This window comes from Balaenoptera borealis, assembly GCF_965194805.1.
Source record: "Balaenoptera borealis genome assembly, chromosome: 12".
In the NCBI taxonomy this organism is placed as follows: Eukaryota; Metazoa; Chordata; class Mammalia; order Artiodactyla; family Balaenopteridae; genus Balaenoptera; species Balaenoptera borealis.
The window spans coordinates 31,395,070-31,418,959 of NC_138869.1; the positions used below are offsets into that span (position 1 = coordinate 31,395,070).

The 23,890-nt window shown below is 36.8% G+C and overlaps 1 protein-coding gene across 16 annotated transcripts in view; it reads right to left on the reverse strand.

Annotated features, from left to right (window-relative positions):
* CEP15 (centrosomal protein 15) overlaps positions 1–22,012 on the reverse strand; it is a 31,780-nt gene extending 9,768 nt beyond the window's left edge. For 3 of the 16 annotated variants that reach the window (XR_014232145.1, XM_082344868.1, XM_082344869.1), the window contains exons 1-3: positions 9,457–22,012; positions 8,245–8,441; positions 6,700–6,823 (exon numbers count right to left, since the gene is read on the reverse strand). Coding sequence is in view for 15 of the 16 variants with exons in the window: in XM_082344868.1 (XP_082200994.1) it covers positions 6,700–6,823; positions 8,245–8,297 (177 nt within the window). In the remaining variant the exon portion in view is untranslated. The other 13 variants (XM_082344878.1, XM_082344875.1, XM_082344876.1 and 10 more) reach the window with 13 other exon arrangements.
* Positions 22,013–23,890: the final 1,878 nt, after the last annotated feature.

Here is a 23,890-nt window from a genome sequence, read left to right on the forward strand (position 1 = left end):
TGTCACCTCTGCAGCATTTCAGCAAGGGATTATCACCCCTCCAGAGAACTTCCTCCTTAGCTTAAGTCATATTTCACTTTCTTAGATGTTTTGCTTACCTCTTGGACTCCTTCTCCTCAGCTGGCTCCGTTTTCTTTGGTTTAATCCTCAGGGTGGGCTTTCTTACGATTTGTGACATCTGTCCCCATCTTTTTAATTTTTCTCCCTCCAAGACTGTCGCTGATCTAGCTTTAATTATTACTGAGGAGGGATGGCTAACTTTTCTTCCTCACCCTTATTTCTCAACCTGATAAAACTAAACTCATTTTTTTCTACTGAATGTATTGAATGTATAATAGTGGGAATTCTACCCACTCAGATACCTATGCTGTATCCTCAAACTCCAACTGTTCTTATTCCTGCCATTGAAAAATTCAAAGTTCCCTGTATTGTTCCATCAGGATGTCTCCTCGAGCCTTTCCATGTCATTCTCAATGCTGTGGCCTTGTAATTACACTTATTCATTCAACAAATACTTAATACTTACTTGTGCTCATGCCTAGGCCATATCTCACTTTAGTTCAATCCATACCTAACATGGAACTGATTAGTTTTGCTAAAAAGTACCTTAAATATGTCCTCCCCTAGATTAAAAAAAAAAAAAAATTGGTACTCACAACACAGAGGATCAAACATGCCTTCCTTAGCCTGACCCAAAATCTTGGCAGTTTGACCCCAGCCTTCTATAGCAAGTTAAATCTTAATACTTCCATATAAGAACCTTCCTTTACACTATATGCTGCCCGAAGGTAAGGGCTGTGTCTCATACAACCTTTAAGCATCTGAGAATCTAACAAAGTGCAGGGTATGTACTAGGTACTTAAATATTCATTAAATAAATACAGACTGAGGTATCAAAGTTTCCTGAGTATAAACCAAAAACTTAAAACAAATTTTTTTACAAAGCACCCAAGGGGGTAGGAGGAGAAAAGGAAAAAAGAGGAGAGGAAGAAAGGCTAGCTGGCCAGCTTTACCTGTACCTTGTTGCCTTGTTGTATAGATTTGTCACTAGACCATTTAAAATTTTATATAGTTAGAGAACAAATGAAAAAGCAATCCCTACAAATTTGAAAATAAAATGAAACAAATCTAACTGCTCTCTAGTTGATGGCATAACCACATGGAGAAGAATTATATCAAGTGGTCTTAGAGAACAGTATTTTGACTGAGCATCCCTAGTGAGATACACCCTAATGACAAAGAGGATTGTAAAAAGTATGTTACTGAAAACCATTCTCAGTAATCACGTGGGTGGTGACAGTGCTGTCTGTATCACAGGATAAAGTACATCAGTAGTTACACTGGTATTGGAAAATTCTTTGGGAACAGGTTTTTGGTTTGAGGAAAAGAAGTTAGAGGTAAAAGATCCACGATTTTTTAAGTTAAAAGTCTTGCAAACTGGAATTCTGGAATTTCTGATATGAGCTCCTGATGTATTTTATCTTAAAAAAAAAAAAAAGTTGCAATAAACCCCACTAGTGCACAGATAGAGGGCTCTGAACATATTTCCTACCAAAAGGATCCAGGGCTCCTTGGAACAATGGCCAACTCCAGGTCTAAGCAGCAAATGCACATGATGAGCCTGGAAGATTGCATCAGACCAGAAAGAAAGGAAACTGTCAGACTGTTAAGATGCCATCAGAAGTATTCAGGAGCTAATCTGAAGAGGCTCTCACTTGGTAAAAATGGGACAAGTTGAGAATAAGGAGGAATAAAAATGGAAATGGATTGAAAAATTTCAAATCCCAGACAGCTCAAAAAGAAAAACAAACAAAAAAGCAACCAAAACCAACAACACCTAACTGGTCACTTTTGGAGGATACTAGAGAACCAACCTATTAATTTGAAAACTAAATAGAATCAAGCATTCATCATCCTTTTTCCTCTGTGAAATATACCTCAGTGTAACCAAATAATTGATGAGGGGAAGTTTCTCAATATAAATAATCAGCAGTTGAATGAGAAGGAATAAAATAATTGAATATTGCTTTTTGCAACCCCTAATGAATATACTTAGGCAATGATCATCAATGACTAACATTCCAAAAAAAGAGAGAGAGCCTGGCATTACGGAAGTGTTCTTCCCCAAAACATCGAACTTCAATCTGATCAGGCCTCTGTAATCTGCACTGTTAGTGGAGTATTCCTTAGCCTTAACTGGCTGCTGAGCCCTCGAAATGTACAAGTCTGACTTAAGATGTGCTTGTAGGCACACAATACACACTGAATTTTGAGGGTCTAGTAAGAAAAAAATATAAAATATTTACTAACGTTTAATAGCAGTTACATTTGAAATATTTTATGTTTGAAATTTTAATAATATTTAATCTGTTTATGTTGACGTTCTTAAAAATGATTCCTAGGAAATTTAAAATTACATATGTGGCTTGAATTATATTTCTGTTGCACAGCGCAACTTAGATCTGTCAATTATAGGAATGAGGGGGAAGAGAGGAACGTGTTAAATGGGTACCTCAGTGATGGAATTAGCAATATCCAGAAACTCAACAGGACAAATGACCCAGTTCCTTTAACAAATATATGAAAAGGGGGGGAAAAAAGGGCAGGGAGTACTTTTAGAAATTTAGGAGATGTATCGATTACAAATTGGATTTTATTTGGAACCTGATTGGATATTTGAGGATTTATTGTTAACTTCTTAGGTTGATACTGGTATTTTGATTTTGCTTAAAATAGGGCTTATCTTTTAGTGATAAATACTGAAATATAGAAAGAGATATACTGAGGGACTTCCCTGGTGGCGTAGTGGTTAAGAATCCGCCTGCCAGTGCAGGGGACACGGGTTCGAACCCTGGTCTGGGAAGATCCCACATGCTGCGGAGCAGCTAAGCCCGTGCGCCACAACTACTGAGCCTGCGTTCTAGAGCCTGTGAGCCACAACTGCTGAGCCCGCATGCTGCAACTACTGAAGCCCGCGAGCCTAGAGCCCGTGCTCCTCAACAAGAGAAGCCACCTCAATGAAGAGCAGCCCCCGCTAGCCACAACTAGAGAAAGCCTGCGTGCAGCCACCAAGACCCAACGTGGCCAAAAAAAAAAAAAAAAAAAAAGATATACTGAAATATTTACAGATGAAACAATGCAATGTCTGAGGATTAGCTTCAAAATGATCTTAAGGGGTGGGGGTGCGGAGTATAGACAAACAAGGCTAGCTGTGTTCCGATAATGATTGAATCTGGGTGATAAGTGCATGGAAATACATTCTTCTAGTCCTTCTTTTACACAGGTGTGAAATTTTTATAGCAATTAAAAAACAAGCTTCCAGTGTGGGTGATGGTATAAGTGTTACTCTATGGCACGAATCTTTAATCTGCTGTAGGATGCTCCCATTCTTCCTCACTCCAGAGTGTTTGTCCATCCTCCTCACAAGAGGATGTTTGTTACCACAAAATCGCCTTTTTGGGTTAAACTAAATTTTGTGGAGGGAAAGGTGGGAGAGACGGCAGTTTATATCATGGAAGTATTTGTAGAAATAAAATCCTCTCTCTCTTTTAAATCCATTACGTTTTTGTTAAATTTCATTGTATTAATACTAATGGAAAAAATCACTGAGCCTGTTTGCAAGAGCCACTATCTTCTATCTTTGCTGACTAAACCTTCACTGTGAGTTTTCTTTACTGCTTAGATCCATATTCATTCTTTTACTAATATGTTTGATGGAATTAGTCTCTTTCTTATTGCTCCCCTTTTAAAATCATGCTTTGATATTTCTGCTAATTTATTTTTTCAAGTGCAATTAGAGAAATTTTTTGTTGGGATTTTATTAAATCTAAAAATAACTTTGTGACAACTGACTTAGAAAAATAATAGTCTCCCCAGGCAGGATTAAGGCGTATGTCTCCATTTAAATTTTCTCTTAAAGCTCCCACTGAAGTGTAATAATTATCTTAATACCATTCATGCAGATCCCTTGTTAAAAGCATTCCCAATTATATATTTTATAATTTTATTGCTAATATGAATGTGCTGTCTATTTTCCAGCTGTATATATAGGATTGCTGTTGTTTTTTATATGTTTACATTTTATCCATTAATTTTACTCAACTCATACCAGTTTTGAAACAACTTTGGCTTCTCTAAGTATAAAACTATATCATTGAAAGATGCTAGTGTTATATCTTTCTTTCTGCAAGTTAAAGCTCATGCCCCTTTAGTGTTTATGATATTGTTCAGAACATGTGAGTAAGGTCAAATAATGGACGGTGATACAGTCATCCCTATTTTGTTACTATCTTATAGGAATGCTGCCAGGTTTTAATGGTACCATTTTCAAGTGCACTCTGTACTTAAGTACCTATCCTGCTATAACTTAACCTGTTCTTGACAAAGGGGTATTAGGAGTAGTTACCTTATGGTTTCCTCATCTCTAAATTAAGGGATTAGCCCAGATCATTGGTTTTCACAGTTCCTTAGAGCCACAGCAGTGCAGGCAAAGAAGGGCTGAATGGATAGGGCTTTGGGCCAAAGCAGGTCCACTTTTATCTATTTTATATCTTTGGAAAAAGTTTTTATGCTTAAAAAAAAAAAAACTTTAGATAAGAATCTAAGCTATATCTTTTTAAAGTCTCTCCCAACTCAAATTGTGTAATCAAGTCCTATTTATTTTACTTTCACAATAACTTCTATGAGAGAGCCACTAAAATTATACCCAAAGTTAAAGAAAATAACACGAGGGAAAGAAGGACAAAAAGTTGCATATCCAATTATTCAAAGTATGTTTAAAAGAAAAACCAGGAAACACTGCGTCTCTAACAGCAAGCACTGTATCTGGCTGGGATGTAAGAGACAGTTGAAAAATGCTTATAAAAAGATGGAAAGGAAATATACAAAAATATACTAATTTCTAAATGGGCAGATGATATAGAAGGTATGCTTTTTCATCTTTGCTCTTTCAAGTTTTTTTATAGTGAGAATATATTACTTTGATAATTAAAGGAAAAAGCACCATACCAAACTGGTTTCTAATGACTATGAAACTAGGTTCATTATATTCCTTCTAGATATGACAAGGAGCTACCTTCCTTAAATTCAATCTCTCCATTGTTGATATCACTTTGCATCTAAATAGCAAATGACTCTTTCTTAAAGACCCATTCATATGTTTCTTATATAAGTCTCTCTCTCTCTTTTTTTTTTTTTTGGCTCACTTTCAATACTATATTATCTCTACATACCAAGTCTCAACTTCTTCATCTGGTCTCAGAATACATATTCAGCCTTGTTTCCTGTGACTTTCCAAGCTAGTTAGCTTAGGATCCCATGAACATTAGTAAGGCCATTCATTCTTCTTCTGGTCTTGAATCTTCCTTAAAAATTCAATGGCATGCCTTCCCATCTGCCTACTGAAATGCAGCTCCAGCTTAGCTTCCTCTCTGAGACCTCATAGAATATTCTAGCTCTCGAAGAGTTTTTACACTTACTCCTAAAGTGCTGAGTATTCCACATAATTTAATTAATGTTTGATCATACAAGGTCTCTATTTTGTGTGTGACAACCTTATGTCATCAGCTGAGCCTGTAAGCTACTTGATCTAAAGAACTCTAACTTATACTTATTTATTATCTTCACTTTCTGCCCAGAACTAGCTCAATAGTAAGGACTCTCTGGGCATTCATCAAATACTTTCTCATTAAAAGGAAGACACTTAATATTACCTGCACTTGCTGTAATAAGTAGCAAACAAGCCTTCAAGACTTCCAATTTAGATTTTCTGACTTTTCAGTGCAAATTCTAGATTATCCTATATATTTCCACTTAAAAATAAATATTGCAAACACCATTGGGCAAGTAAGACATATGGCAATATAGAATGCTTTGGTAGCACTATGGCTGTGACTTAAATTACTGTGGATCAAACTGCCAGAAGCTGAGAAGATAACTGAATTTTCCTCTTCCTTTATCCTCTAGTGAGGACAGAAGAGAACTACATCATGCCTATCGATGAAAATATTTAACAATAAAAAACTGAAAACACTGCTTTATAACTTAAATAATATAGCCTTACTACCAAATGTTTTAGTCATAGGATCTCTTGGAAGCTTGAATGGAAGCAAACTTTAGGGTTTTAATTATGGATGAAGCCATACAATTCTGGAAGCAAAGTATAGCAAGCAGCCAAAAATGTTACACATATGATTTTACTCCAAATGGGCACACTGGCCAAATGGTGAGGCCTTGCGCAATCACATACTTTGACCACCTCCTCCATCACCATCAAAAAAGATCGGGGAAATCTGTTATCTTAGATATGAATTCTGTGTGTTGACTGCGGCCCCAGTAGGGCAAAATCAAATTGTTTTAAATACATGATAGGTGCTTTATCGTGTTTCAGGATCTCCCTACGAATAAAAGAAGATGGAAGATAGAAGCTATGTCTTGTATTTATTCTTGCACAAAGGTGACCTTAAAATTCTTCCTGTGGTGACTGATTTTTCCTTAGCCTAAGCAAACTTCAAGTTTTTTCATTTAAAAAAATGAGAATCCGTGCTTCTGGTCCAATTAACATGGGTTTTAAAAATGGACAGTACCTCATTAATTCTTTCTGTAACTCAAAACAAAGAAATTACATAAATCAAAGTTATGAAGTTGACTTAAAACCTTTTTGCAAAGTGGGGAAAATATATTTAATTCAGAGAATCTTACCTTTAAAAGACTAAGGTTCCTTTGTAAAGCAGTCTCAGTTGTTTGCATCTGAGGGGCCTTTTCCTTGTTTTGATCTCCAAGTTTATTCTCCATTTGTTGAAGTAACATTAATCTTTGTGATACTCTAGAGAAAATGAAGATTATATAAAGTTTAAAGAAACATTTTATTGCTTGACCAATATACTGATAAATAACTCATTTTTAATTGCACCTCCCTTCAAGTTCAACCTGTTTTGAAAGCCAATTACTATGTCAATTAATAAGACAGTGAAAAACTTAGGTAGTTCAGTACGTCTTAAGTCTTGGTAAAATTATTTTTATTTTCATATGTATGCTGTAAGTACATGTTTCTGTTTTTGTAACCTCTCTGGTCTTTTTAAATTATTGTAGAGTGTTGAAAAATATTTAGTGAAAATGCAAACTGTAATACATATCCCTTTGTACACATACTTATATATACCTCCCCACACATACGTTGATATAACTTGCTATACGAAACCTTCTGCTTAACACTTCAGTACCCCTGAATCTTATGTTACACATTTAGAATTGTGCTAAACTTCCATATGTTTGAAGAAGCAATAAAAATATTTTTTTCCTCTTTTTCCAAGAGAAAGATGATGGTTCCATATATGAGTGAGAGGCTGTGTTTACACATGCATACTCACAACAAGGTAAAACAGTAACTGAAGAAAGATGTAGAAAGGTGTTAAGTAAATTATCAAACTACTTTGTTATATATATAATGGACTTTAAAAGTTTCTCCCTGGTTATATGCTCATTTTTACAAGATTTTGGTCTTATTAAATGATCAGATGAGAAAAAAATACACAAATGGTACACCTAACAGTGTAACCATTTCCCAAATAGTTGAGATTTTCAAGAAACACTGTGTTGCATAGGGCTGTTCTTGAGGATAGAACTAAAACCCCAGGTCTCTGAACAGTAAGTTTTGTAAGAAAAATACCTTAGGAGGCCACGGTAGAGAGCCTGGTAATTAAAGAAAAGGAAAACATGAGAGCCCACAATACAGAGGTTAGAGAAGGGTTAATACTAAATATAAGTGCAGGACTGGCCATATAATTTGCAGGGCCAAGTGCAAAATGAAAATTTTTCTCCTTGGCAAAAAATTATTTGGGGTCCCTTGTTAAAAAGAAAAAAAATTACTGGGGATTTCAAGATAGTGAAGTTAGAGCATCAAGTGCAGGGCCTGTGACTACACAGTCACATACTCATGAGAGCCAGCCCTTGGTAAGAGGTTTAGAGAAGTTCATTAAATACGAATGTGGAGTATAGAAAGGTTAGAGGGAGAAGGAATTTATCTAAATATTAGTAACAAGAATTAAGAAGACATAAAACACAATTAGACCTTTTAATCTTTGTTATTCTCGAGGGATAATGGCATGCCTTAACACCAAAATCTCTCAAGTGTCAGAAAATTAAAATGACACACTTACAGATTTTTAAGTCTTCCTATGCACACAGTTTCACTAATAAAAGCCAGGACAGTTTATACATTGAGATTAGCCTTTTTAAAAAACTTACATCTCTTCATGTCTTTTAGAAAGGCGAATTTCTTGAGCAAACAGGGACGTCATCCTTAATCAAAGCTGCCTTTATAAGCTTTCTGCTAAATAATAACATTTAAAGTTACTTCTACCACATGTCCTCAGCTTTGCAACATTTGATCATTCAGCACCTCAATCCACTGGTTCTCTCAGAAGGGAAAGATACTACTTGAGCTATAATAATGTATAAAATGAAAGGAATGCATTTAAAAACACTTTTACTCATGATACATAGTTTTCCATATGCCAGATGCATCCCAGAACACTGTGACCCAGGTAAATGCAGCATATTTCCCCTCTTCTTTTTTTCCCCACATTTTTAACCTTCATCAGAATTCAAAACAAACAAGCAGCTGGTACTAAGACTAGTAAACATTTTATTGAATCAACAGAAAGAAAGAAAGAAAAAAAAAAAACCCCACTGTGTAAAATTCAACAGAGGAAAGCGCCTGGGCCAATACAGACAGAGGTCTAGCGAACTACTTGGAAGACTGAGTCTAAAGGCAAATATGGTTGGGTGCAAGAGCTGAAGGTGCCTGCCCAAAGGGAGAATGCAATTTGAGCTGTAATGATGTAATAAAAAAACAGGAATGAAAATTCCTTCTTGAAATGAAGCACTGGCCTTCCTAAATCTTATTTAGTTCATACTGATTGTCTGCTCACCGCCTGAGTGTCCAGCACTGATTTTTTAAAAAATTGAGCCCTTCCTTCACACACACATGGAGCGTGGGACACTGAGCACGGCCAAGGGAAACAGAAACACCGTCCTGCCCTCAACGGGTTTCCTCCTCAAGGCGCCGCTCTGTTTTCAGCACCGCGGAGAGCAGTCACTCGCAGGCTGGCCCGGAAGGGGTCGAGTTACAGATACTTTCCGATGAAATCACTGCAGGCCAATCCTCGCCGCCTTCTTCCCAGTTTCGAATGCAGCGTCAAAGAAATTCCTGGAAGTGAGTCCAAAGTAACTTCTTTTCTGTTGCGACCACCATCAGCACTTCACACTAACCCCAAGACAACGTCTGCCTTTTGAACCGAAGATCCGCTGCTTCTCGGAGTCATCAGCTCACGGACCACTCAAATTCCGCGTACACTGGAAGGACTCGGGAACTTTCCTCCTCACCCTACCTCTTCCCCCTTAACAGTATCCTCCCCACCAGAGCGCAGCCGTCCTTCGGACACTCGGGGCACTCACCCGCAGGCCGTCCTGCTGTCGGACCTCACTCACTCACCGAACCCCACACTGACCTCTTCCGGGAGGGCGCTGCCGACTGTGTAGACGTCAGGTCTCGGTGCAGACCTGGGCGTGGTCACGCCACCATCTTTGCGCAAGCGCGACGCGACGCGAGGTGATGTCATCACGTCCTTATAAAAGGAAGGCGTCCCTCACCAAAAGCTAGTGAAGTGACGCTGCTCTGAGGAAGAGAAGGTTGGTGGAGGACTTCAGGAACCCCATGGAAAATCCGTTTGGTGGTAGCTCCGTTTCAAGCGCTTTTTAAATGGTACTTGCATGTGTTGAAAAGACTTCAGAGAGTGAAAATGGTGTCTTAGAAGCCAGAACATCACAGTAGAATGGGGAAGGGGAAAAACACTTCAAAGTTGTCCAGAGACTTTACAGTCAATTCCACAAGAGCCTAAGGAGGAACTTCGCCCTGGGCATCTGATGCTGAGCCCGGCAGCAGAGCTCTGCCTGCTTGTAGGGCAGCCCCCATAGGGACAAGGATGCTGATCTTTCACTTCTTGAGGAATTTGTGTATCAACCATTGTATTTGCGTGGATGATCTCATTCACTGATCCCCACAACGCCTGGTGAGATGGATGCCATTCTCCTAATTTGACAGACGAGGAAACAAGCTTGGTCATTTACATAAATTGTAACTTGAAGCCAGCAGAGACTCAATTAGAATCCCCGCAGCCCTCAGGACAAACATTTGGGAATAATCCCTTAGTGTTGTAAAGTGCATTCTTAAACATCCTTTTCTCCCCTTGAAATAACTTTGTGAGTTACATGGCAGTATCCTTAGTTATAGAGGAAGAAGTTGAGGTTCAAGAGGGGTAATGTTTTCTTCCTGAAGTTTACTGAGTTGGTAAAGGGCAAAGAGCTAGGACTCCAATCCAGGTGTTAAATTTTTTTCCTTCCGGAATATCTACATAAAACTTAGCTCCTGCTTCAGGACTACTGCACTTCTATGTTTTCTTTGCTTGGAAAGCCCCTTCCCCAGATACTGACATAGACTGAGTTTCTCATCTTTCAGTCCTACTTCCTCAGTGAAGCATTCCCTGAACCTCCAGTATAAGATCGCAAGTCTGTCTCTTCACCCTTCCTGCTCCTTCTCCTGTTTTACTTTTCTCCAGAACACAGCATCATTCCATGTATTTTATAGTCACTTGTTCATTTGTTTACCAGTGCACCCCCGACTAGAATCTGAACTTCCTTTTAATATTTTTGTCTCTTCTATTTGCTGAGCAACTAGAACTGCCTGACTATAGGTGCTCAGTAGATATTTTTGAATGAATGGATGAAATAATTCCCCCTGTGGAAATTCTGTCATAATTTAAGAGAGCTCTGTCTTTAGTTGCTAGGACTTTTGATTTAGCTGTTTCACAGTGTTACTTAGTAAAGATAAAAAATAGACCTCTGCATGGTCCTGTGTTCTAGGAATGAAATGGAGCTTTGGCACAGTTACAAGGCATTCTTGTTTATCTTTTATGGAAGTTAACAAATAAGGATTTTGCTTAAATTGGTAATGGGTTGAAGTTGAGAACTGGAAGATGGCCCATTAAAGCATTTGGATGTTGCTGAAGACAACTTTAGTCATCTCCCTTCTTTTTGTGAATTCGCATAGTGACACAATTGGGACAATCCCAGCTCTTTCAACTTTGAGCCCAGCTTCTTTAGGTCATTGCCTGCCTTAGCAGTGAACTAAGGAATGAATACCTTGGAAATTTTCTTGCAGTTTTTAGGAGAACAGTAAACAGGGATATCTCACAGATACTTAGAGATTATCTAGATAGACTGTGATAATTTATAGTATCCCATAAAAGTATCTCCTCCCTATCTAAAGATCTACTGTGATAGCGTGCTTCCTCCTGACATAACCCATGGTTGATCCTTTCTGAGATACCTGGCTGGGGAGGAAGAATCTCTGGCAATTACACAGACTAGCTATTAACGTACAGCTTCTGTATTTATTAGGTAAGTTTAGGTATTTTCTGGAGTGAGGTATTCATGGTCTACCATGAAGGTTGTTGTAACCTACTAAGTAACATCTGGCCCATAATGAGGCCTTCTGTAAATATATAGTGAAGTTATTTATTATTTCCTAACCTTAGACTAGTTCCGTGCACTAGCATGCTATAATTGTTCCCTTATTATTATTTAGAAATTATTGGCTCATTTAGTCATAAAGATGTATTTATTAAACATCTGTAAGATGTTTCTGTAGTCTCTGCTCCCAACAGCCGAGAATCTGGCTCAGCTCTTAAGATATATGCAAAAAACTAGAGGATGATGGTGACAATGTAAAAATGGCTAATACCTATTGAGTGCTTGCTCTGTACTAGGCACTTTGCATAAATAATCCTCATAATAACCCTATGAGCAAGGATGCCGAACTCTTACTATCTTCCTGTTCATAGCTGAGAAAACTGAGGCTTAGAGAAATGACTGACTTCAGATCACACTGCTAGTAAATGAACTGCAGCTTGTTTGATGTTAGTATTCTAAGTAACTCTGTATATTATATTGAGAATGTGAAATTAAAACGTATCATACAGATTATGAGAGTGCTAGAAAAGACAGGAGAGACCACTATGAGTTGGGATAGTCTAGATGGCATTTTGGAAGACTGAAGTAGAGTTTGAAAAATGGGTGGGATTTGGAAGTCTGTTTTTGTGATTGGGTGTATCAGGTGGCAGGTGAGTGGGGTGTGAAGTCTTCAGTGCGAAGGAGTCAGTGGACACAGGAGTGTGTGCTTGAGAACACATCTGGAGTGAGGGCCAGTGGAAAGGAAACACTGAGAACAGTGTTTTCTCCTCATTTCCCCCAATTTTGAAGTTTTCATTTCTGGTACCAGAGGATATGAAAATAGAGGATTGACAGGAATAAAGAGAAGGCGTTATTGGAGATGAGACCGGTAAGTAGAGAATAGAAATGAGGACAGAAGAGGAAGGCTTGGGGATGAAAAAGGAAGGACAAGCTTTAGAGTAAGAAATAATTCAAAGAATTGCAGAATCCTTGACAATTTGAAAGACTCCAAATTACTAACAGTAAATTCTGTTGTGGTTTGTATTAGAGGCCATCTTTTTAGATTTCTTTTGGGTTTACTCTGTGTAGTCAAATGTTAAGAAAATAAAGACCTCATGCCTGAAATGGAGTTAGTTTTTCTTCTGTTTTGGGAAATCCCAGATGAAATTTGGAAAGTGGGGCTACTTGCCTGTATTTCTGCTTTTCTTCACTTTGAAATAAAATAATTAGAATCTTACCTTTTCCCATAGTTGTAGACTGTCCATTTTACTATGGAAAAATATTCTATTCTCCAAATAGATCTGTAATGCTTTAAATTATCCCCAGATGGGTTTTGGCCAGAGAGAACTTACAACGAGATACCTCTTTGGGATATTTGGTCTATGACTCAGCTATCAATCTAGGTCCAATCAGATAAAACTCTGCAGTCTAGAAATCATGATCACAGCTGGTACCTACGTTGTAGACGTTCTTCGCTGGGAGAACAAGGCCATCCTAGAGATTTCCAGTGAACATTTGCATATGACTTTTCCTTCTAGGGGGGCAAGTTAAAAACCTCAACAGTTCTAAAATTCACCTGAGGAAGCATTCGAATTTTAAAGTTGACAGTACACATGATAATTCTTAGCAGATCATTTGTATGTTGTATACGTAGAAATATATATACTCGTTACTTCCCAAGTTTTAGTAATTCAAAGCTCATGCAAGCCTTCTGTCTTAAACTGACATGCTTGCAGCTGTGTATAATTTATAAAGGCCTTTTGTTTCAGTCCTGTCTCCTTGATTTCCCAGTGACTTTTAATTCATTCATTAGTTTCACTATAACTCTTTAACTTGGGTTTTTCTTTTCTTTTCTTAGTGAAAAGCAACTTAGTTTTTTATTTTTAAAGCAAAATAAAAATCTAAAGTATACAATCCTTTCACTTTTCAAGCTAGGGACCAGGAACATAAAATTCTATTCAATAAAGATATCATGGTAGTGAAAATGCAACATCTATAAAGAGGTCTCATTTTCCTTATCTGTTTTTTTTGAAGCAGAAGAATAAAAAGTAAGAGGTGACTCTGGAGTTTTAAAGAAGGGAAACTTTTTGAATTTTTAAAGACGAGTAAACATTTCTAGGTTTTTAAAAAGCAATGTTGTAGTTCCAGCCTGAAGCCTGGAACCACATGCATCATCGAAGTCCTTTCTATTCCTCACTCTTGATGGAAAAAAAACCAAAACCCTTATTTCTTTTTTAAAAATTAATTAATTTATTTGGTTGCATCAGGTCTTAGTTGCAACAGGTAGGCTCCTTAGTTGCGACTCGCCGGCTTCTTAGTTACAGCATGTGGGCGCCTTAGTTGCGGCTTGAGGGCTCCTTAGTTGTGGCTCACCGGCTCCTTGGTTGTGGGATGTGAACTGTTAGTTGCGGCACACATGTGGGATCTAGTTCCTGGACCAGGGATCGAACCTGGGCCCCCTGCATTGGGAGTGCAGAGTCTTAACAACTGCGCCACCAGGGAAGTCCCCCCCTTATTTCTTTCTATGAAATTTGGGGGTGCAGTGGAAGGGTCATATTTCCTTTTATCTATTTCCATGATGTCATATCTCTTGTGTTCTTTAGGGTAGCATGACTGAAAATGTTTAGAGTTGTGCTAAATTTTCATGGCTTTGGCATTTAGTATCAAGGAGGCTAGTGAACCAGATGACATTTAGACAAGTTCTGGGTCATGTTAGTGAACCAGAGGTTCCCCCACTCTAGGAACAATAAGGCAAAACACTGTCTGATATTCTTTGCAGGCAGTTCTATTTGAAACTCCCCGAAAGCAATGTTTTGTGACTGCCATTCTTGTCTATCTTGACCCACTCTTTTTTTTTTTTTTTTTTCTTGGTGAAATATTTTATTCTTTTTGTTAAAATTTTTATTGGAGTGTAGTGGCTTTACAATGTTGTGTTAGTTTCAGGTGTATCAGTTATACATATACATATATCCATTCTTCTTTAGATTCCTTTCCCATATAGGCCATTACACAGTATTGAGTAGAGTTCTAACTTGGGTTTTTCTTGAAGCAGGGATTCTCTCTTTCATAGCCTTCCTTCCTGTTTATTTTCTCTACTCCCCTCTGCCCCCCGCCATTTTGCTCTTATAAATCCTGTAACGGCTTTATCATTAGTCCTCTATTGAGTAAGCAATTAAAAACTTTCTTAAATGCATACTTGTCTACTTGGTAAGCATTGTATTTAATGCTATGCCACTGTGTTTATCCAGCACATTCAAGGTTCCTTTTTCTTTTTTTTTTGACTGCGCCACACAGCATGTGCAATCTTAGTTCCCAAACCAGGGATTAAACCCGGGCCCCCTACATTGGAAGCGTGGAGTCTTAACCACTGGACCGCCAGTGAAGTCCCCAAAACATTCAAGGCTCTTTGCACCAGCTAGTTTTTTGGAATTATTGTTTGCTATGTGCATCCACTTGAATACTTACTTACCTTTGAAAGAACAAAAATTGCAGTTTTACCCCATTGCAACTTCTTAGTTTTAGGATCTAATGATGTGTAAAAATATTGTCAGAAAAGGCTGTTGTGGTTCACTGTGTTTGGTACAGATAATTTAAAAAAAAAACACACACACCCATATCCTTCATTTATATGAGAATAGCATGAGAAAATGTTTTACCTATTCTTTAAAAAAAAATTTCATGTTCATACATTTCTTCTTTTGCTGGAGTATCAGGTCTTATTTTCAAATCTAAGTTTATTTTTCTCTTAATTATCCCTTTAGTATTGCTTTTCTGCATCTATTGAGATGATCATAGGGTTTTTATTCTTCAGTTTGTTAATGTGGTGTACCACACTGATTGATTTACATATATTGAAGAATCCTTGCATCCCTGGGATAAATCCCACGTGAACATGGTGTATGATCCTTTTAATGTGTTGTTGGATTCAGTTTGCTGGTATTTTGTTGAGTATTTTTGCGTCTGTGTTCATCAGTGTTATTGGTCTGTAATTTTCTTTTTTTGTAGTATCTTTGACTGGTTTTGGTATCAGGGTGATGGTGGCCTCATAGAATGAGTTTGGGAGTGTTCCTTCCTCTGCAGTTTTTTGGAAGAGTTTCTGAAGGATCGGTGTTAACTCTTCTCCAAATGTTTGATAGAATGCGCCTGTGAAGCCATCTGGTCCTGCACTTTTGTTTGTTGGAAGTTTTAAAATCACAGTTTCAATTTCAGTAGTTGTGATTGGTCTGTTCATATTTTCTATTTCTTCCTGGTTCAGTCTTGGAAGGTTGTACCTTTCTAAGAATTTGTCCATTTCTTCTAGGTTGTCCATTTTATTGGTGTATAGTTGCTCATAGTAGTCTCTTAGGATGCTTTGTATTTCTGTTGCATCCTTTGTAACTTCTTCTTTTTCATTTCTAATTTTATTGATTTGAGCCCTCTCCCTTTTTTGCTGAGTCTGGCTATAGGGTTATCAGTTTTGTTTATCTTTTCAAAGAACCAGCTTTTAGTTGCATTGATCTTTTGTTTTCTTTGTTTCTATTTCATTTATTTCTGCTCTGATCTTTATGATTTCTTTCTTTCTACTAACTTTGGATTTTGTTTATTCTTCCTCTAGCTGCTTTAGGTGTAAGTTTAGGTGCTACTGCTTTTCAGTAATGACTTTCTTAAATTGAAAGCTGAGCAATTGACTGATGGTTTATTCTTACAGACCTTCTCCTCAGATTTGGATACGAATGCCACTTTTAACATAAGAATATTAAAAACATTAGGTAGTTAAATATACACTTGGGATTTGGCTAATTTTTTTAAAAATTTATTTGTTATTTATTTATTATTTATTTTTGGCTGTGTTGGGTCTTTGTTTCTGTGTGAGGGCTTTCTCCAGTTGCGGCAAGCGGGGACCACTCTTCATCGCGATGCGCGGGCCTCTCACTATCGCGGCCTCTCTTGTTGCGGAGCACAGGCTCCAGACGCACAGGCTCAGTAGTTGTGGCTCACGGGCCTAGTTGCTCCGCAGCATGTGGGATCTTCCCAGACCAGGGCTCGAACCCGTGTCCTCTGCATTGGCAAGCAGATTCTCAACCACTGCGCCACCAGGGAAGTTGGCTAATTTTTATAATCAAATTTTCAGATATAAAAAATGAAATAATTCCTTAATACTCTTATATACGAGTCTGCTTTTCTTGGACTCTGAAAAAAATACAAACAGGAGGCCATAGAAATAGACTGAAAATTTCTTTTCTTTAAGTTTTTAATGTATTTCCCTAAGTCCAAATGTGTATTAGTTGCTCATTGATTTGTTTATATATTCAAAAACAATGTTTTAATTAGATTACATGTGAGCCTCACTTTTTAGTTAACCTAAAATATTTGAAGCTGGTAGAACTGTTAATAGTACTTTGAAAAATTGGATAGTTATCCTTTTACAATTTTGTTTGAAGAATATTTGTTATGAAATAGGGGTTAAACATGTTGGCTCATATGCCTAAAATTTTGAAGAAGAGTAGTAGAGGGGAAAATAAATGGATTCATTTTAACTCTAGATGGCAGTTAAACACAGCTAACAAACACCAACTTGTTTGAAATACAGAAATACAAAAATAGTAGAACACACACGCATTCCCTTCTACCATCCAGTTTATTATATTCTCCAAATGATATCTTGGATTGATATTACTAAACAAAGATGTATAAAATGTAATTACACACAAATGAAATAAATAGTGTAGACCTGTAATTGCAAGATTTTTTTTCAGCTGGTAATATGGCATATACCTGTGCAATGGTATAGTACCTGTATCTAATTTTGCCATTTTTACTAACATTTAGTTCAGTGTAGTTTTATTTTATGTACAATTATTTACCAATATCAATTCAAACCACATGCCATTGGGAAAACTATTACATATTTAATATCTTGAAAATTTTTAATATATGCAAAGTTTATTTTCATAAAAAATTTGGTCCATAAAAGTCCACTCCAAAATCTGGCACAGATATCCAAGCATGTTCATTTGAGATCACTTTTACTTTTCTTGGCTGTGCATTTAAAAATATGCTTTTTTACATGTAAATATTTAATTCACAATGTTAGCGTATTGCTTTTAAGGTACTAAAATTATGTTTTTGATAGTATTTATAAAGGAAAGGAAAAGCTTGTCAGATCATACTTTGTTCTCATCTCATGGTCCTAGCTCTTTGAGTAGACTTTCTATAGATGTAGAGTGCAACTATCTCCAGTTTATAATTACTATACATTGATATGATGTCTAGCAAATAGAACGAAAAGGACTTAAAGTAGACCTGATTAGTCTAACCTGATTTGTCAGGTGGCTTAGAAAAAGAAAGGATGTGATATCTTTAAAAAAGTTTATTGATTGCAGATTTTATATGAAATAACTAAATCCTTTTGAGAGGACTTATTTGATTGACTTTCATTTCTTTGTGTGTAGCAATTTATGTCCTGAGTTTATTTCCAAACAGTGGATCAATGCATAGGCAGTAGCTGACACCCAGGGCAAAGGGCCTGCATGTGAGCCCCCAGGCCATATAGTTCCAAAACTTTGTAGGCCTTGCACTCAGGGCACAGGTGAAGTTGTTCTGCCTCTTAGCCACAAAGGTATGGAGGTTCAAAGTAGCCTACTGGAAGCTTAAACCCTGAACATCTCAGATCCTGGAATTAGCACTTGCCTTTGAGTTGGTAGAATAAATGTTAAGTAGGCTTTCTAATAATAGAGATGTGATCCTACTTTAGAGAGTTTGGTGCCCTTGTATTGATTTCCCTAGACTCCAAACTCCTAATAGCAGATGTTGGTTTCTAATAGTTTCTTGATGAATGCTTGCTGAATATAACTTGGCAACATGATAAGTGCTTTGTTTCTTTTCCTTTTTTTGAGCAACATAAGAACAGTCCGATGTTACTCAAAAACTGAAGTAAAAGAACTTACCCATTTATTTTAGAGAAGTTTCTGCTAGAATTTTATAATGATTGATGTAATTGCTGCGCATGTTTCCTTGCATGAATATAAAGTTACCAGAGCTTCTGATTTTTTCAAGTGAAGACAGAAATTTGGATTTTAATGTGAAATTTTCTGATTTTTCAGTGTTAGCAACTAATTCGAATAAAAAAGAACAAAGCAAGCACATGTGCACACACATACCAGTGGACTGATGGCTTGCAACCTTCAATGTGCACTACTCTCATTTTGCAAGCTCATTTTTTAATAACATGTTCTAAAATTTATTAATTTAGATCTTTTAGTTATGGTTGTCATCTAATTATACTTTTTTGAGGTTACACTTTAGTTCTCTTAAAATTAGGTTTTGGGATTTTTCTAAAAGTCTTCCATTTCATTTTCACCATCATTCTCTTGAGTAATATCTACAAATATCTGCTCCCATCCTTTGCATTTCAATCCATCCTAATTTCACTTTCAGAGAATAACCTTAAATTAGGTTTTGGAAGTAACTTGCTATGGGTAGCACAGGCCACCTGCTTTGGGTCCAAAAATGCAAGTACTAAAGACTAGTGCGTGATAGCCTCCTCATTAGTTTTTCTTCTACTTTTTTCTTTCTACAATCTTCTCCACAGTCACAGTGATTTTTTTTTCAAAACATAAATCAGAACTTGTAACTCTCTTCCTCAAACCCTGAGGTGGTTTTTCATTGTCCTTTGAGGAAAATCCATGCTCCTTCCCATGGCCCTGCTTTATCAGGCTCTGGTTACCAGTGTTCTCACCTCTCCCCACATTCCCCCTCGTTTACTCTGATCTTGCTAATGCTCACCAAGCTCAGTCCTATCTTAAGAACTTTTGCACTCAGAGTTCTCCCTGCCTGGAACATCTTCCACAAAGCTTTTCATGTTCTTAACATGTCACTCTCTGAGAGTCCTTTCTTGCCCACTTTGATGAAAATAATCCCTTTCACCATCATTTTCTGTCCCCTCTTTAAAAAATATTTATTTATTTACTTACTTACTTACTTTTGGCTGCGTTGGGTCTTCGTTGCTGCTTGCGGGCTTTCTCTCGTTGCGGTGAGCGGGGGCTACTCTTTGTTGTGGTGCATGGGCTGCTCATTGAAGTGGCTTCTCTTTGTGGCGGAGCACGGGCTCTAGGCACATGGGCTCAGTAGTTGTGGCTTGTGGGCTCTAGAGCGCAAGCTCAGTAGTTGTGGCACATGGGCTTAGTTGCTCCGCGGCATGTGGGATCTTCCCGGACCAGGACTCGAACCCATGTCCCCAGTATTGGCAGACAGATTCTAAACCACTGCGCCACCAGGGAAGTCCCTTTCTGTCCTCTTAACTTATTATTTTTGTGGTGTTTACCTCTCCCTGATATACATTTGCATACATATGTACACAGACACATAGACATACACATATACATATATATCAGATATATTTGCTTACTTGTTTATTGTCTGTCTCGCCCACTAGAATATAAATTTCATGACAGCAGGAACCTTGTCTGACTTGCTGACTGCTGTATCCTTAATACTTAGAATAGCGCCTAGCCCTATTCTGCATAACAGGATTGCCAAATAAATGAATAAATAAGATCTAGGTAGCCACTTTGGTATTGAGTGATAGAAGAGAGATCTCAAGTTTGGAAAGGGCTGCAGAAGCAAAGTTAGGAAGACATGGCAAGTTATGACTCAGGTACCTCAGTGCTGTACATTTGATATAGCTACCCATCATTGTAGCCACTTACCCCAATAGGGTTTTTTTTTTTCCAATTTTAGAAATTTGATTTTCTGTATTATATGATAGAATTAAAAACGTTAAACATGCTTTGTACAACTACATTCTCCTAAGTGACTTACTAAATTCATGGTGTGATTTTGCATGTGGAGTAGTGTAATAAGATAAAATCTATTAGAAAGTTATGCTTTCTGAATCTACACTCTCATGTTAACATTTGATGTTCACAATAAAATCCTGGGATGTGTTTCATAGTAATACTTTGAATTGCTGTCAGATAACTAAGGATTCAGAGAAATAAGATTAAATAATTATTTGTATGGTATTTTCTTTGTTTTGTATATCAGTATATATGAGTTCTTGGTAGAGAAGTAATTCACAGTAGACACAACATAGAAAATATGTTAAATTGTTGAAGTATTTCAGCATTGTTGAAATCAAGATTTTCTTGTAGTTTTTGTTGTAATCTAGTTTTGCACGTGAACTTTTATCTATTTGTGTAAGACACATTTTCTGACAGCTGGGAATGCTTTTAATTTTTTTTAAGCTCACCATTTTGTTTTCATTGATAGTTTAAACATAGTCTGTTGAGAGTACTTATGGAACTTTACAGAAAGTTCTGTGAGGAAAAAAACTTTATATAAACTTATTTGTCTGCCAACTTTGCTGTACATAAATATATCCATATAAAATTTCTACCTCGGGACTTCCCTGGTGGCGCGGTGGGTAAGACTCTGTGCTCCCAATGCAGGGGGCCCGGGTTTGATCCCTAGTTGGGGAACTAGATCCTACATGCATGCTGCAACTGAGTGTTCTCATGCCACAACTAGGGAGCCTGCGTGCCGCAACTAAGGAGCTGGCAAGTTGCAACTAAGGAGCCCGCCTGCTGCATCTAATGAGCCCTGGAGCAGCAACTAAGGAGCCTGCCTGCTGCAACTAAGACCTGGTGCAACCAAATAAATAAATAAATAAAAAGAAAATTAAAAAAAATTTCTACCTTGAGTAAGAGTAGGTCAACCTTAAACATAACAGGTATAGAAAAAGAAATATAAAAGTAGTCAACTCATCTTCTTATCCCAGATGTTATAGAAATTTTAACCCAGTTTATGTTGTGAATAAACCTAAAAAGTTTGACCTTTACAACTGAAATGCCCCGGAACCTTGCACTGATATTTGATAGAGAGGCAGTGTGTTGAAATGGCCATGTTGCCGAATTAGAACACGTGGATTCTAGCTCCAGATTTCCTACTTAAGAGCTGAGTTTCATCACTGGCCAGAAAGGGAAATATTACCTTCTTTCTCAACTTCACAGGATACTTGTGAGGGCCAAATGAAATAACGCATATGAAAGTGCTTTCAGAATTGATAGACACTATGACATGTAAGATTTTCATTTCTGAGTGTCATTCATGGTAAAGCAGATCTATTTTATTAGACTGTATCACACATAGTCTTGTTACATGTGGTAAAAAACCTTATTATAAATTGTGTAATTTAGAACATGGTTCTGTCTCATGGACTAAGGTTTCCTTGATAGCAAGGCTCTGGTGTATTTTAGTTCTGATTTCTTCTTTGAATTTCCAGTTCACATCTTTTCAAAGATAATATTTTCTCTCATTGCTGAAATAATGACCTGAAAAGACTGATAAACTCATTTAGTATGTGAATAAAGATATACACTTATTTAACGTGCAAATAAAGGAAAATTTTTTTACAATAAATCTTAAAATAGTATCCTGAGCTTTTTATTTTTTATTAGGCTTCGTGAACTAATTTTCCCATGATTTTTATTTTTATTATTTATTTATTAAAAAAAAACTTTCCCCATGCTTTCTGAAACTTCTAAAAATTAATTCTCAAAAGTCAGTGATAAGTAAGTAATCTAAACTTACTGTTAAGATGTTTTTAAACCTACAGAGTAAAGTTTCCCAGGAAGAGTGGAATTAACAAATATATTGGACTTTGAGGTGTTTCTTGAAAGCACAAAATTATAATACTCTTCAATCCCTAGATGAATGAAAAAAAAATTCAGTTATTTCTGACTCACTGTTAAAAAGAGGGTAGTACTATTTGTATTTAAATTTTGCAATCATTCCTAGGGACACTTTTAAGTAGAGTGAGCCTTATCCAAAGCTGTACAAGAATATTCTGTTCTGTCTTTCAGAATATGTTTTCATGAAAAAAATAGAGAAAACTGACTTGACTCAGAAAAATAGTCTGTTTCGTAATCTTTCTTTGGCAGTAATATTATTTTTTTGTTTTTCTGGGTTTTTTTCTTTTATTATTTTTAATTAAAAAAATTTTATTGGAGTATACTTGATTTAAAATGTTGTGTTAGTTTCAGGTGTACAGCAAAGTGATTCAGTTATACATATACATATATCCATTCTTTCTCAGATTCTTTACCCATATAGGTTATTACAGAATACTGAGTAGAGTTCCCTGTGCTATATAGTAGGTCCTTGTTGATTATCTATCCCATATATAGTAGTGTGTGGATGTTAATCCCAAGCTCCTAATTTATCCCTCTCCCGCAACATTACCCCTTTGGTAACCATAAGTTTGTTTTCGAAATCTGAGTCTGTTTCTGTTTTGTAAATAAGTTCATTTGTATCATTTTAAAAATTAGATTCCACATATGAGCGATACCATATGATATTTATCTTGCTCTGTCTGACTTACTTTGTATGATAATCTCTAGGTCCATCCATGTTGCTGCAAATGGCATTATTTCATTCTTTTTATGGGTGAGTAATATTCCATTGTATATATGTATCACAACTTCTTTATCCATTCCTCTGTTGATGGACATTTAGGTTGCTTCCATGTCTTGACTATTGTAAATAGTGCTGCAATGAACATTAGGTTGCATGTATCTTTTCGAATTATGGTTTCCTCTGAATATATGCCCAGGAGTGGGATTGCTGGATCATATGGTAGTTCTGTTTTTAGTTTTTTAAGGAACCTCCATACTCTTCTCCATAGTGGCTGTACCAATTTACATTCTCACCAACAGTGTAGGAGGGTTCCCTTTTCTCCACATCCTCTCCAGCATTTATTGTTTGTAGACTTTTTGATGATGGCCATTCTGACCGGTGTGAGGTGATACCTCATTGTAGTTTTAATTTGCATTTCTCTAATGATTAGTGATGTTGAGCATCCTTTCATGTGTTTGTTGGCAATCTGTATATCTTCTTTGGAGAAATGTCTATTTGGGTCTTCTGCGTATTTTTGGATTGGGTTGTTTGTTTTTTTGATATGGAGCTGCATGAGCTGCTTGTATATTTTGGAGATTAATGCCTTGTCGGTCGCTTCATTTGCAAATATTTTCTCCCATTCTGAGGGTAGTCTTTTCGTTTTGCTTATGGTTTCCTTTACTGTGCAAAAGCTTTTAAGTTTCATTAGGTCCCATTTGTTTATTTTTGTTTTTATTTCCATTATGCTAGGAGGTGGATCAAAAAAGATCTTGCTGTGATTTATGTCTGAGAGTGTTTTGCCTCTCTTTTCCTTTAAGAGATTTATAGTATCCGGCCTTACATTTAGGTCTTTAATCCATTTTGAGTTTTTGTGTATGGTGTTAGGGAGTGTTCTAATTTCGTTCTTTTACATGTAGTTTTCCAACTTTCCCAGAACCACTTATTGAAAAGACTGTCTTTTCTCCATTGTATATTCTTGCCTCCTTTGTCATAGATTAGGTGACCATAG